This window comes from Ovis canadensis, chromosome 5 (assembly GCF_042477335.2).
Source record: "Ovis canadensis isolate MfBH-ARS-UI-01 breed Bighorn chromosome 5, ARS-UI_OviCan_v2, whole genome shotgun sequence".
Taxonomy (NCBI): Eukaryota; Metazoa; Chordata; class Mammalia; order Artiodactyla; family Bovidae; genus Ovis; species Ovis canadensis.
Genome location: NC_091249.1, coordinates 37,291,187 through 37,305,747, shown reverse-complemented (window position 1 = coordinate 37,305,747; position 14,561 = coordinate 37,291,187). Strand labels below are relative to the sequence as shown.

The following is a 14,561-nucleotide window of genomic DNA, read 5'->3' as shown; positions in this document are numbered from 1 at the left end:
CATTATTCTTCAGGTTTCAGAAGAGAGAAAAAAGTTACAGCATTCAGCTAACTATCTTTCATTAGCATGCTCTAAATTGTAATCAAAAGCAAAATAAAATTAGCTGGTGGATGGATTCATCCTTGGTAGTCATGTGATCTTTGGCAAATCAGTTCACCTGTCCATTAATGTTTTTCACAAAATGAGGTTACATGTATTTTAAAAGGAGATGAAATTTAGAAAACATACAAATAATTCAAAAAATATATTTTTTTATAACAGATATCTTGTTGCTTGAGAATACATAAAATATACTCTTGGATGATTATAGTTCCTTGTATTAAATAATATTTATTGAAGTATATGTCTTAATTAGTAAAATAGTATAAAACTCTTTGACTAATGAGGATAAGTGATTTCATGTACTATCATCTTTACTAATAACTTAAACCCAAAGGTCAAATGTTTTGCTGAAATTTTTGTCTTAAATAATATTTCAGTATCATATACTCTGGATCAGATCGTCTTTATTAGCTAAGAAATTTTCAAAGGAAACACTTTCGGTTTTCCAAGTACCATGGATAGTTTTTAAGTTACATTAGTTAAAGTGATATTTCACAAACTAAAATTTCAGAATTTTACTAACTCAGAATATAAATGTGAGTTCAAGAATCTTCTAAATGTAATTTATTTTAGGGTATTTCTTTGAAATGAGATTTCAAGATTTGAGAAATGCTTTTTATTTATATTTTCTAGGTTGTGACTGTCTTACATGATGATGAAAAGTGATATTTATAAAATGTATTTTTATGGTATTCCTTGGATAATTGTATAACTGATAAAATGATTTCATCTATAATATGAAATTTAAAAGACTATTAACAGTTTATTGAGTGACATATATATATATATTTCTCCTGAAATTATTTATAGGAGCTGGATATCACAGTTTAATAGATATATTTGAGGTGGAAAACTATCATTTTTCTTTTCTTCTATTAATACCAAACATAAGTATTTTCACTTTAATTCTGACGTTTGATAATTAATGTTTGTGTTTTCTAGGTATAGCTTACTTGAGTGGAATGTGTAGTGAAAAGAGAAAATGTATTATTGCTGAAGACAATGGCTTAAACCTTGCATTTACAATTGCTCATGAAATGGGCCACAAGTAAGTAAAAATCCTGGCTATGCTAATATAACTTTGTAATTTGAGTTATTGAATTGCCTGCATATCTTTCCATTTTTTTGTTTTGAGCCTAAGATTTTTAAAATTAGGGAAATGAAGGAGAGAAGATCATTTACATTTGAAGAGTATTTTCTGATTATTTTAACCGTTCTTGATATTTTGAATAAAATCTTATTATATTATTGAAATCCTCATCAGAACAGTCATTACATGGCACATGATTCATTTCAATACACATTTTCAAATGATATAAACCTTGCAATAATCATGACACTAAAAAGATATGCATTATTCGAGCATCCCAGGAAAATACTACATACAAGTAAAAATGCTTTCAACTTCTGATAGTTCCTGTTTGTTAATACCCAGTAGAGAGCAAAAGAATTTATCTGCACAGTTTAGGAGTAATGCATGTGAAAGAGAATTAAACTGGACACACAATTCATGTGTAATGAACATTAAGTACATCTCAGACATAATTCTAAGCACTGTACATAGATTAGTTCACTTAAAACTCATACAAAGCAAGGATTTCATTTTACAGATAATAAAAATAGCAATAATAAGTGGTGTTAGCAACACTTACATAGTCTTTCTATGTGCCAGACACATTCTACATGCTTTATATATCCCCACAACTTTCCTGTCAAATAGACTGTTAGAGTACCCATCTTATAGAGAAGAAACCTGAAGTATAGAGGGGTTATTTACCCTCCCAGAATGATGAAAATACTATCTTGGAGGAAAGATTTGAACTCATGTCATCTAACTCAGGTCATACTGTTCTGAATTTCTGCATTAAGTTGTCTACTGTTTTTAGATCTTGAATTCCTCATCAATAAAATGGGGACAATACCTGTATTAGGAAGTTTGTTTGTAATTCAAATGACGTAAGAAATAGACCATATTTATGGAAATCGGGCTTCCCTGGTGGCTCAGATGGTAAATCATCTGGGTTGGGAAGATCCCCTGGAGAAGTGAATGGCAATCCACTCTGGTACTCTTGCCTAGAGAATTCCATGGACGGAAGAGCCTGGCAGGCTACAATCTATGGGGTTGCAGAGTCAGACGCAATTGAACAACTAACTCTTTCAGACTTTCACTACTTTACAGTAAAGTAGTAGTAAAATACACTATAGTAGAGTGGTGTGGGTTAGGGAATCAGACCTAATTTTGACTGTAGGCTTCTCGATGTGCTAGTAGTATCAGCAGAACAACTGAAAAGTATTTTAATTGAACTCAGATTTACTGAAGCCCTATTCAGGGAGGTGATCTTTATGGAGGCCTCTTTGGTCAAAGACATATTTGGTTTGGCTGCAGTGTTTCAAAAATTGAATCAGTTGCCAACATTAAAAATATAAATTTGACATAAAAATTCAAATTTCCAGACCTGGCAGCATTAGACGCACAGTCCCATATGGCAGCCATCCCTTGGAGCTGAGTAGCGTCTCTGCCCTCTAGGCTGGACCCATCCTCCCCAGCTCATCGCAGACAGCAGCACTTTGCTACCATTCCTCCAGCTGACTGTTTTCATCATATAGCTGGGCTCTGTAGACAGTTGAGTAAACTTGAGTTGGCAGTGGAATTTGATTGGTAAAGAAAAACTTTGATGAAAACTTATATAAGCCTTAATGGTTTTTATTAAAAAAAACCAAACCCTTTTTTAGTCAAGTAAACTGGAATATATAAAAATGATCAGGTCATAATTATATAGTCCTATAAATGATCAAATGTTGAATATACCCATAACCTAGTACAAGAAATAGGACATTATCAGCAGTGATTGGTTTTTTGATGTCATTGTTTTAAAATGTGTAGAAACACATTCATTTTCTCTTATGCAGGCTTTCAGTTGTCATTTGAGTGTTCTAGGATATATGGGGGGGTTGTTACTTGAAAAAGAAGAAAAGATAAATATACTTTGAAATCATCATCCTTAAGGGAAAGTATACAATACAATGATTTCATTCAGTATTTGATACCAGGAATGATAGGATTTAGATTCTTAATTCAGTTCTGATTTTATAATTTAAAGATGTTTCAGTTTAATCTTAATAGGAAAAAACCACATGTATCATTTGAATGAAGAATGCTGAGAAATAGTATTTAGAGGCAAGAAAAAGTTATTATTAAAAACATTTTAAGTTAGGGCAAACTAGTCATAAATATAATTCCTATAAATTAAATGCAAGTTTCTGAATACTTAAAATTTTCACTTCAGCAATGCATTAACAACTTGGTAGCTGATTACCTTTTAATGAAACAAACATTAATGATTTTGTCAAGTACCATGAATACTAGAGGGGTCACTTTAAAAAGAAATTTTACATTATAAAAGTATACATATAGAATTAATCTCTTTGATGTGTGCTATATTCTAAAATGTAGGAGAAACAGTAATTAAATGAACAAACCACAGTACAAGTTGCTTTATTAACATGCAAAAGGTGGGTCAAGAGCATATAACTACTTAAAAAACGATATGATATGATTTAAGGAAATGCCACTTCAGCTTTATGTAGTAGAAACATTGGTTTATGAGCAGAAACTCAGGTTGGAATGGCTAAAATGGTAGTAAAATATTATTTTATTTGACTTTTATAGAGCTGCACCCAAAATCAATAGAGATGTGCCAAAGGTATGTGTAATGCTTGATGGATTAATACCAGGACCATGTGATATATGTTGAACTACTTAGTTACTAAAAACTCTCCTTACCAGTAAGCAGTGTTTGTCTCAAAAGCATAGGCTAAAAAATTTCTTGATGCTCGAGAGGGAGACAATAGCAGTGAGAGTAATGGGGTCTTTATAAAGATCAAAAGAACAAACAGCAGGAAGTTCATCCATATAAACTACATCATCATCCACTGTAAAATATAAAACACAAGGAAACAAACATGTAGGAAGAAGAAATAAAAAACAATGTTCATGTACACATAGCCTCTTAAATAGGGGAAGTTTTCATAGATGTTAGATAATTATATGGATCTTACATGTGCACATGTACACACACACACAAATACACACCCAAACACACCAACAGAACTCTTTTACTTAGAGGTATAATTAAGATTAAGCTGCTTAAGTGAAGCTGTTAATTCTTTTTATTTATTTATTTATTTATTTATTTTAGTTATAACTTCTCATATGGGAGAAGGCAATGGCACCCCACTCCAGTACTCTTGCCTGGAGAATCCCATGGGCGGAGGAACCTGGTGGGCTGCAGTTCATGGGGTCCTATAGGCAGAAATGGATCATTTCATTTTTAAACCCAGAATTTAAGAATGGCAGAATTATTCCATTTTAACTTGTTAATTCAAGAATACGTTCATATTCACATACAAAATGTCTCTAAATTGATTTGAAATGGGTGTATTTATGTTTGTTGCCTTGAATTTGATTTCTGGAAATTCCCAGAGCAATTCCACATATAGCTGGAAAAGTCAATATGGGCCACCAAGTAATAAAAGTGACTCTTGCTGGTAGGGTGAGAATTTTAGTAATTGAAGTGAACAACAACAACAAAAAAAGAAAATCCTTCTTTTACAATTGCCAAAGAATCTTAAATAACGTCTGCAAAAATCTATTAAATTTTTCCTTTGGGAAGTTAGCAAATATAATTTTATGTGTAATATAAGTAATACTTGTCATAATTATAGGTAATGATATATAAAAGTGTAAGTTCAAATCCATAGCAAGAAAGAGGAAATAACTGATTTATACCAATATTTTATGATTACTTTTCCAAAATTATTTTTCTTCCTAAATGATAGATCAAAGGAGTGTTTATTTTTCTTATAACCAAAAATTTCAACAATAGAATGTTTGATTATTATTTAATGTTTTTATACCTATGAAATACAGATAGGACTTTCATTAATTTACTCTGATGAATGCTAACATTTTATTTTTATAAATAAAAATACCTTAGGAAATTGTTAATAATTTTGACAGGGTTTGTTGAACATATACATATACACATGTTCACTACATTTTATGTCTTAAATCATCTTTATGAACATAACTTCTTAAAGCAATAGATTATACTTTGATTTCAAGTTGTAAATTATTATGCATATGTTAACTGGTTATATTACTGTGTGAGGGGAAAGTCCCTGAGACTCTCTGGTTCAGTGATTTGCTACAAGGACTCATAAAATCCAGCCAAGCTGCTTTACTTATAGCAATAGTTTATTACAGTGAAAAGATGTAGATTAAAATCAGCAATGGAAAAAGGCACATAGGGCAGGGCCCAGGAGATACCTGGCATGGCACATGCTTCCTCTTGTCCTTTTCCAGTGGAATTGTGTAGAAAATGCTAATTCTCTAATAGTGTCTGAGAACACGTACATTGTACTGCCAACTAGAAAAACTAACCTGAACTTTGGTATCCAGGGTTTTTGGTGGAATTTAGTCATGTAGGCAAGGCTGACCACTCATTCCCTACAGAGGTCAAGCTGTTCTAAGTCCCCCACCACAAATCATGCTGTTAGTATTAACTATTGGACATATCTCGGGGCCCCCATAAACAAAGATACTTTTTTATTAGGCAAGATATTTCAAGGGCTTAGAGTTTGCTCCAAAGAGTAAGACAAGTCCTAGACCTTTTTTAGAAGGTGCAGGTTGGAACCCAGACTTATGGTGTTAACTCTAACCTGCAAAATTATACAATATTTTTAAGTTTAAAAATATCATATTTACATTAGGTTGACAAAGGCTATCTAATAAAAATTAAAAGACTTTTATTATCAGATGTTGTATCAGTTTATCCATATCTAATAAATCTCACAGAAGTCTGGAACTAAGTATTGTTATTATCTTTTTACAGATGAGGAAACTGAAGCTAATAGAAAATAATTTTTCAGAGTTTTTTGATGTTATGAGGATTCTTTTTTGATCAGTTACATTGTTAAGAGCTTCCTACTTCTCTTAGTTTAATCATGTCTTTTAAAGTTCTTGACCTGCAAAGTATTTTTTAAACAGTCAAATCTCATATTTTTTCCTATAGTTTTTAGCAATTGAAAGTGCTTCCTCATTCTGCAATTAGGAAAACATTTTTGTCCAGTTCTTTTCTATTTTTTTCCCTTCACCCTGTATCTCACTCTTCTTTATTGCCATATAATTTTAGAAAGTCACCTAAAATCTACATTAGTGTATGTAATACAGCTTTCTACGTTAAATTTTATTTGCTCATTAACTGCTCAGTGTGCTGTGCTGTACTATGCTTAGTTGCTCGGTCATGTCTGACTCTTTGCGACCCCATGGACTGCAGCCCGCCAGGCTCTTCTGTCCAAGAGGATTCTCTAGGCAGGAATACTGGAGTAGATTGCCATGCCCTCCTCCAGGGGATCTCTCCAACCTAGGGATTGAAACCAGGTCTCCCGTGTTGTGGGCAGATACTTTACTGTCTGAGCCACCAGGGAAGCCCAAGAAAATTGGAGTGAGTAGTCTATTCCTTTTCCAGGGGATCTTCCCAAACTGCTCAGTAACTGATCTTATATTGAAAATGTGGCCTCTGATGAGCTAAGAAGCTATGCCAGAATATAGCACATTTCTGGCTTTGTTGAAAAAGCCTTGAAAAAAATTTTTTTAAGTCAGTTGAACTAAATTGTGTGCTACAGTGATGTAGCTGATTTACACTGTAGTACACCTTCTGGCAGCCAGTGCCCAGACCACACTTTGAGTAGCCATGTGACATAACAGCTACATACTCTGTCAGTCTTGCATTGGAGTCACATATGGTTGCCACACAGAGGAATGTTTTTATTTTTAGCCTGAAAGATGGTTTTTATTTGAATTGTTTCTCTCTCTCCTCCTGTATTTTGGCTTCACTTGTGGCTAGTTGGTAAATAATCCACTTGCAATGCAGGAGACCTGGGCTCGATCCCTGGGTTGGGAAGATCCCCTGGAGAAGGGAACAGCTACCCACTCCAGTATTCTGGCCTGGAGAATTCCATAAACTATATAGTCCATGGGGTCACAAAGAGTTGGACATGACTGAGTGACTTTCACTTTCACTTTCATATATTTTATATGGTCCTTTTATATACATAAATACTGTGATGCAATCCATTGCAAATAACAAAAGTTTTTTTTTGTGCAATTATTTAGTAGTGTTTTAGATTTGTTATATAAATTATATATAATTTACATAATATGATTGGACTTCCCGGGTGGCTCAGACTGTAAAGCATCTGCCTACAATGCAGGAGACTGGGGTTCAATCCCTGGGTCAGGAAGATCCCCTGGAGAAGGAAATGGCAACCCACTCCAGTACTCTCGCCTGGAAAATCCCATGGATGGAAGAGCCTGGTAGGCTACAGTCCATGGGGTTGCAAAGAGTCAGACATGACTGAGCAACTTCACTTTCACTTTTCATAATATGATTATATATAAATTATACAATTTTCATAATTTAGTGGTATTTTAGATTTTTTGTTATATAAATGATATATCAAAAATATGAATATGTATCATATATGTACCATGTATACATATCATGTACTGTTTTATTTAGGGCCACAAATAATTTAGCCCTCTCTGTTAATTCCAACTAAAAGTAAAATAACCCCTTTTATATTAGGTAAGCTTTTACTGAAACTTAGCCCCAGGTGTTATTTTTTATTATAAAATATATATACTATCAGGGAAATAATAATATGAACTATAATTAATAGTAACATAACCCTGTGGGTATTTTTCTGACCTTGCTGTATCTGGAGATTTATTGAACAGGAAAACTTTACACTGACTTAGCACATTGAGACCAAAGACTTCTGCCCTCCTCTTCAAAAGAAGGAAGGCAGTAGTATTAGTTTTATTTTAGGGATGGTGACTGCCAAAACTCATACAGCTAATAAGTGCCTGAGTGGATGTTCAAGTCTGTCCAAATCCAGAGCCTGTGTTGTTAACTACTATGCTATGCCAGAGATGCTGAAGGGCATTTCTAACTTACTCAGCTTATTTCTGGACTGCCTCTTTATTGTCTCTCCCCAGCTTGTGTCTTCAGCCATACCTCACGCTATGCTCCCTCTCATTCTCAGCACTGCAGCCACAAGAGAGTTTTTCCAGTGTTTCTAATGGACCGTGGTTCTTTGCACACATGACATTGGTACATGCCACACCCTCTGCCTTACATGGATGGGAACGGCTTTGAGTAATTATCTTCTACTGATCGTAATTCATACATCTTATCAGTAAGCCATTTTCCTGTAGGATGTGTTCTATAAGTTATGTCTTTATAAATGTACATTTGTTCATCTTTTTATCAGTTTTAAGCTCCAGGGGGTAATGAACCATGCCTATTTTTTATTATCATGAGATTCCTAATCCATTTGATAGTTGTCAATGCATATTAGGCAATCAGTAAATATATGTTAAATAAGTGAGTAATATAGTAATTATAATAAGTAATAATTGTAATTGCCTTAGTAAAATTTTTGCATAGAATGTTAATAAAGAATTATTATAGAAAAGGTGTCGTATGCACACTCATTCTTTAGAACATTTTCAGCTATTGTATGAAACTATTAATAAGTTTTTAGTTAAAGTTTTATTAAAATAATATCATGTAGTTTCACATATACCCAAGGTTACATGGAGCAAGACTTTATTCCAGCATGCACATGCAGAAATGATTCCCCACACACAGGAAGTGCTCCCTCCTGAAGTCTTCCTATCGCAATAAGCGGAAGCTCCATCCTTCCAGACACTCAGCAGACACCATGAAATTATCCTCGAGCCCTCTCTGTTTCTCGCTCTTCACGCTCTCCTCCTCAGCTGTTGATTCTACCTTTATAACGTAGCCAGAATCTGATTGCTTCTCACTAATCTACTACCACTCTGGGCCAAGTCATTATCGTCTCTCTTCTGGATTATTACAGTGGCTTCCTAAATGATCTTTATTTTTCAGCCCTTGCCTCCCATAGCCTGTTTTCAATTCAGAACCAGGGAGATTCTTTTGAAACAAAGCAAATTACCTGCCCTCATTGCTCAAAATCTTCCAGTAACTTCCTATTTCACTGATAAAATCCCCGGTCTTTAAAATAGTCCACAAGGCCCTGGAATAGCCTCCTCCCCTTCAAGCCTTCCATTGCCCTCCTTACCAACAGGGTTTGAGGAGCATCAGACTCTTTTCTGTAACTCAAACACATGAAGCACAGATCCTCTGCCCTTTGCTTTTCCTTCTGCCTGCAATATCCTTCTTCAGAACAGTCACATGACTGTCTCCGTATTTTTATTTTTTTTTTAGTCCTCTGCTCAAGTGTCATAGGTGAGGCCTTTCTGAATACATTTCTTAAAGCATAATAGTAACCACACCCCCAATTTATCTTCGTCTACCTACTTTAATTTGCTTCATAAAATGTTTCCAATTCTAGACATGTATCTATTTATCTGTATGTATATGTTGAATTCTTGACTCCTTAGTTCAGTATTATATTTCCAATTTCTAGAACAGTAGTACTTGCTTACTTGGCACATAGTATGTACTTAAAAATTTACTTACTCAATAGAGATAAATTTATTAAACTTAATAAATTTATTAAATGTATAGAATATATAACCTCCTAACTTGTGTAGAACAGCTGAATATATGAATGTACTGATTGTTTGTTAGAAATGAATTAAATAATCCACCTGAGGAAATGAATTGTTATATCTAAGTAGTAAGTTGGCATTGATTTTCACATTAAAAATTTACATTGCGATTAAGATTATGATTTGGATTGATGGATGTTGTAAGCACATTGAACTCTCTCTTCCCATTTTAAATACCTGAAAATTCCAAGAAGAAATGTTTTAAATAAATAGTTAACTAAAGGGCCATAAAGAAAAATTTTTACATACTAGAGATAGAAGTCATCTATTGATATAAAAGAGATGGAATTTCTCACTCACAGGAAGCTAAGTCTTAATGCTGGTTGGAGGATCTGAGGGTTTAATTTACCCTGGTAAATGAAAGCCAGAGCTTCACAGCCCCTTACATGGCAATGTGTATCTCCAGAGGTGGCAACAGATGGTTTGCTTCAGAATATGGTGTGAAAAAGAATCCATCAGGGAGTCTGGGATGAACCAGATTCTAATGACATAGTTTCAGAGTATAAAGGCAAACATTAACAAAACAGAGATATAATTACAGTCATAGTGGGAGTTTTTAAAATAGCTCACTGTGACTGATAGATCAAGTGAGCAGAAAGATCTATATAGAAAACATTTGAACAACTAAAAATTTTGAGCAGATAGAAAACCTACAGTGAATTATTAAAGAATACCTAATCTTTTAAAACCGATTGGATAGTTACAAAGAATAACCATATATTGTTTTATTCTGTAAGTCTAAACAAATTTCTAGAGGTGAATATACAGATAAATTGTTTTGATCATAGTACAGTTAAGTTAAACACCTAGTAACAAAAAGAAAACTAAGACTTTTACAAGCATACTTTTGAAAAACGCATATATCCCGGAAAAAATCACTAGGGAAACCAGAAAATTTTCAGGTTTAAACAACAGCAAATGTACTATTTAGAAAATACAGCTTGCAGATAAAATAGTACATAGAGGAAAATGAATAGCTTTCAGTTCAGTTCAGTCGCTCAGTCGTGTCCGATTCTTTGCGACCCGGTGAATCGCAGCACGCCATACCTCCCCTGTCCATAACCAACTTCCGGAGTTCACCCAAACTCATGTCCATCGAGTCAGTGATGCCATCCAACCATCTCATCCTCTATCGTCCCCTTCTCCTCCTGTCCCCAATCCCTCCCAGCATCAGAGTCTTTTCCAATGAGTCAGCTCTTTGCATCAGGTGGCAAAGTATTGGAGTTTCAGCTTCAGCATCAGTCTTTCCAATGAACACCCAGGACTGATCTCCTTTAGATCAGTTGGATCTGGTTGGATTTCCTTGCAGTCCAAGGGACTCTCAAGAGTCTTCTCCAGCACCACAGTTCAAAAGCATCAGTTCTTCAGCACTCAGCTTTCTTCACAGTCCAGCTCTCACATCCATACATGACCACTGGAAAAACCATAGCCTTGACTAGATGGACCTTTGTTGGCAAATATACATGAAAACCTTATGCTGAAATTAATGCCCTAAGTTTTCAAATTAAATTGTTAGAAAAATAAGAAAGTAAAAGAATAGAAAAAAGAAATCACAAAGAGTAGGAACTAATAAAAAGGAAAAATGCAGTAAATGTGAACAAAGTCAAGATTAGATCTATGAAAATGCAAGTAAAATTGACAAAAATAGGATTGATCAAGAAAAATAAGCACAATTCGATAGTACTAGGAATGAGAAAAGGAGGTGTAACACAGATAACAAAGACATTAAAAAGAAAATATACTGAATACTTTCATGGCAAGAAGTTACAAACTGATGAAGTGGGAAAATTCTAAGAAAATGTAATGGAAGGACATCAAGCTGTATAACCATTTAAAGAAACTGAATCAGCAGTTTAGATTTTTTTTTTTTAAAGAAAACACGAGTTCAGACATAATATAGGTTCAAGGAAATTTAAAAACTCTGAATTATCTAGAATGAAAGAACATCCCCAGAGTCATTATTTGAGGCTAGTACTAATATAATCAATAAAGGTCATAAACTAAGTGAAAGACATTTATAGAAGGAAGTTATGATCATTTCTTATCTGAGAATGATGCACAATAGCAAAGAAACTTTTTTAAAATAAAATGACAGTGACAATGAAGTCGCTCAGTCGTGTCTGACTCTTTGCGACCCGTGGGCTGTAGCCAACCAAGCTCCTCCATCCATGGGATTCTCCAGGCAAGAATACTGGAGTGGGTTGCCATTTCCTTCTCCAGGGGATCTTCCCGACCCAGAGATCGAACCCAGGTCTCCCACATTGCAGGCAGACACTTTAACCTCTGCACCACCAGGGAAGCCTGTATAAATAAATGAAGTTAATACAAGAGAATAAAGGTGAATTTATGTCTGTATAGCAGAGGTCATTTATCATTTAAAACTCTTAACCCCCTCAATAACAGATTAATTAACAGATTCTGTTAATTAGAAAAACCACACTATCTTAGTAGATACAGAAAAAAATTTTAATAAAATCGAAATAAAAAATCTAATAAAACTTTCTCATGTATATTTACCAAAATCAATGGGAAACATCATTCGGTCAAATAACGGTCAAATATTAGAAAAATCCTCTATAAAATTCATAAACTCACAAAGATGTCTCTATGTCTACTTCTGGACATTACTGGAGGTATAAACCAGTACACTATTGTGGTTGTTGTTTAGTCACTAACTTTTGTCTGACTCTTTTGCGACCCAATAAACTGCAGCCCACCAGACTCCTCTGTCCATGGGATTTCCTAGGCAAGAGTAATGGAATGGGTTGCCATTTCCTTCTCCAGGTGGTCTTCCTGTCCCAGGGATTGAAGTCCCATCTCCAGCATTGCTGAAGGATACTTTACCAGTGAGCCATCAGGGAAGCTCCTACAAGCCAGTGCAGAATGGGAGAAAAATAAAAGATGTAGTGTTGAGAATGAAGAAACAAAGCTATTTTACTTTGCCAATTACATGAATGCCTATATAAAAACATGATATAATGCACAGTAAAATATAGAATTAGTTGAAGAGTATAGTAATTTTATTGGATATAGGATATATATTAAGGAATTAGCTGTCAACACAAAAATACAAAATATCAAAAAAAAGAGGTTACTGTTTATCTACTATAGCAACAAAAACCACAAAATAATTAAGCATAATCTAACAAAAGATAGAAAAGCAAATACTTCTATTAAAATTAAATTAAACCTGTATCAGTGGATGTATAGCAATTGTTTGTGGATAAATGAAATATCTTACAGATTTCAGTTCTGCTATAAATACTTCAGAGGTTCATGGAAATTCCAGTGAATAAACTTATTTCTAACATTTATATATAAGTGCAAATAGCCAAAAATAGCCAAAACATTTTTAGAAAAGCCATGAAGCTGGAGGCAGAATTAGAAGAGGAGGAAGAGTCGAATAATATGGAACTCTTTCTCTAACAGAAATGAAGACCTATTATAGAGGCTAAAGTAACCAAGACCTCAACATTTATACCTACAGACAGTCAGTCCAGTGAAATGCAGAATCATAAAGAGGCCCACGGAGAGGGTGATGGCACCCCACTCCAGTACTCTTGCCTGGAAAATCCCATGGACGGAGGAGCCTGGTGGGCTGCAGTCCATGGGGTCACTAAGGGTCAGACACGACTGAGCGACTTCACTTTCACTTTGCACTTTTCATGCATTGAAGAAGGAAATGGCAGCCCACTCCAGTGTTCTTCCTTGGAGAATCCCAGGGACGGGGGAGCCTGGTGGGCTGCCGTCTGTGGGGTCGCACAGAGTCAGACACGACTGAAGCGACTTAGCAGCAGCAGCAGCAGCAGCAAAGAAGGCCAAGTTTTCTTGAAAACCTGACATCTGACCGTGTGTCATTGCAGATCAATAGAGAAATTGACTGTTAATAAAAATGAGATAGTATGATTGGTTTCCCACAGGTGTAAAAATAAAATTGAACACTTTCTTAAGATCTTTTCTAGAAATCAATTGTGGGTGAAATAAAGACTGTTATAGTACAGATGAGACTTCTAACAGAAAATATATGAGACTGTCTTTAGAACTTCAAGATTGAAATGATTTCTACAGCAGAACACACTTTATGTGCCTTCTTGAAGGCAAAAGCATGAGGCCTGATAAAGAATTTGGGCATGAATCTGAGAATTCGTCTTGTTCAAATTTCCTATTTGTGTGAATGTTTCCCTTAATGCTTGTTGTTGTTGCTGAAAGTATATTTGATTTATAATGTTGTGTTAAATACAACTGTACAGCAGTCATTTCCTTACACATACGTATACATTCTTTTTTTTTTAACACATTCTTTCTGTCATGGTTTGTCAGTTCAGTTCAGGCGCTCAGTCGTGTCTGACTCTGCAACCCCATGAATCGCAGCACACCAGGCCTCCCTGTCCATCACCATCTCCCGGAGTTCACTCAAACTCATGTCCATCGAGTCGGTGATGAAATCCAGCTGTCTCATCTACTGTCATCCCCTTTTCCTCATGCCCCCCAATCCCTCCCAGCATCAGAGTCTTGTCCAATGAGTCAGCTCTTCGCATGAGGTGACCAAAGTACTGGAGTTTCAGCTTTAGCATCATTCCTTCCAAAGAACACCCAGGACTGATCTCCTTTAGAATGGACTGGTTGGATCTCCTTGCAGTCCAAGGGACTCTCAAGAGTCTTCTCCAACACCACAGTTCAAAAGCATCAATTCTTCAGTGCTCAGCTTTCTTCACAGTCCAACTCTCACATCCATACATGACCACTGGAAAAATCATAGCCTTGACTAGATGGACCTTTGTTGGCAAAGTAATGT

General features: G+C 35.1%; 1 protein-coding gene across 1 annotated transcript in view; it reads left to right on the top strand.

Moving 5' to 3' along the window:
* The window catches only part of ADAMTS19 (ADAM metallopeptidase with thrombospondin type 1 motif 19), a 262,774-nt gene that overhangs the window by 124,458 nt on the left and 123,755 nt on the right, over window positions 1-14,561 (top strand). The window contains exon 8 of the mRNA XM_069591632.1: window positions 1,045-1,150. Coding sequence (XP_069447733.1) covers window positions 1,045-1,150 — 106 coding nt within the window. The remainder of the gene's footprint in view (window positions 1-1,044; window positions 1,151-14,561) is intronic.